Source organism: Plasmopara halstedii (assembly GCF_900000015.1).
Source record: "Plasmopara halstedii genome assembly, contig: Scaffold_2061, whole genome shotgun sequence".
Classification (NCBI taxonomy): domain Eukaryota; phylum Oomycota; class Peronosporomycetes; order Peronosporales; family Peronosporaceae; genus Plasmopara; species Plasmopara halstedii.
Window position 1 is genome coordinate 2,032,407 of NW_020188969.1, and position 516 is coordinate 2,032,922.

Below are 516 nucleotides of genomic sequence, written 5' to 3' on the forward strand. Positions count from 1 at the left end.
AAGCTCCTTATTCCTTTATACCTTTCCACGCCTTGATCCCATGCCCACCTATGCTCTCATGTGTGGCCTACGTTACGCGTCTCGGGCCCGCCGTGCGCGCGCGCGCCTTCGTCATGGCCTTCCTTTGACAAAAGCGGCCACTCCCGTCAGTAAGCTCTCACGCTTTCCGATAAACTGAGGGCACGTCAGTCCAACGCCTACGAGCGGGCCCGTCTCCCCATATCCGTCTCCCGCGCCGACGAGCCTTCGGCACGGTAAACCGTGTTTAATCGAAAGCGCGCCTCCGGGCACCCCGTAGCCCCGTTCCCCACATCAACGGCCACCCGCATGCTACGCCAAAGAAACATCGACCGGTAAATAAAATAAACCAAAAAACGAAAAAAAAGGGGGTTGCAACACGAGGACTTCCCAGGGGGTCACCCATCCTAGTACTACTCTCGCCCAAGCACGCTTAACTGCGGAGTTCTGATGGGATCCGGTGCATTAGTGCTGGTATGATCGCAACCGAAAGAATAC

At 56.6% G+C, this 516-nt stretch overlaps 1 protein-coding gene across 1 annotated transcript; it reads right to left on the reverse strand.

The window, feature by feature from the left end:
- Positions 1–67: 67 nt before the first annotated feature.
- Positions 68–329, reverse strand: PHALS_02934 (uncharacterized protein; the record flags this gene model as incomplete). The annotated part of the gene is made up of 2 exons (XM_024717400.1): positions 68–122; positions 202–329. The coding sequence occupies 2 exons, from the start codon at positions 327–329 to the stop codon at positions 68–70; spliced, it is 183 nt and encodes a 60-aa protein (XP_024582903.1).
- Positions 330–516: the final 187 nt, after the last annotated feature.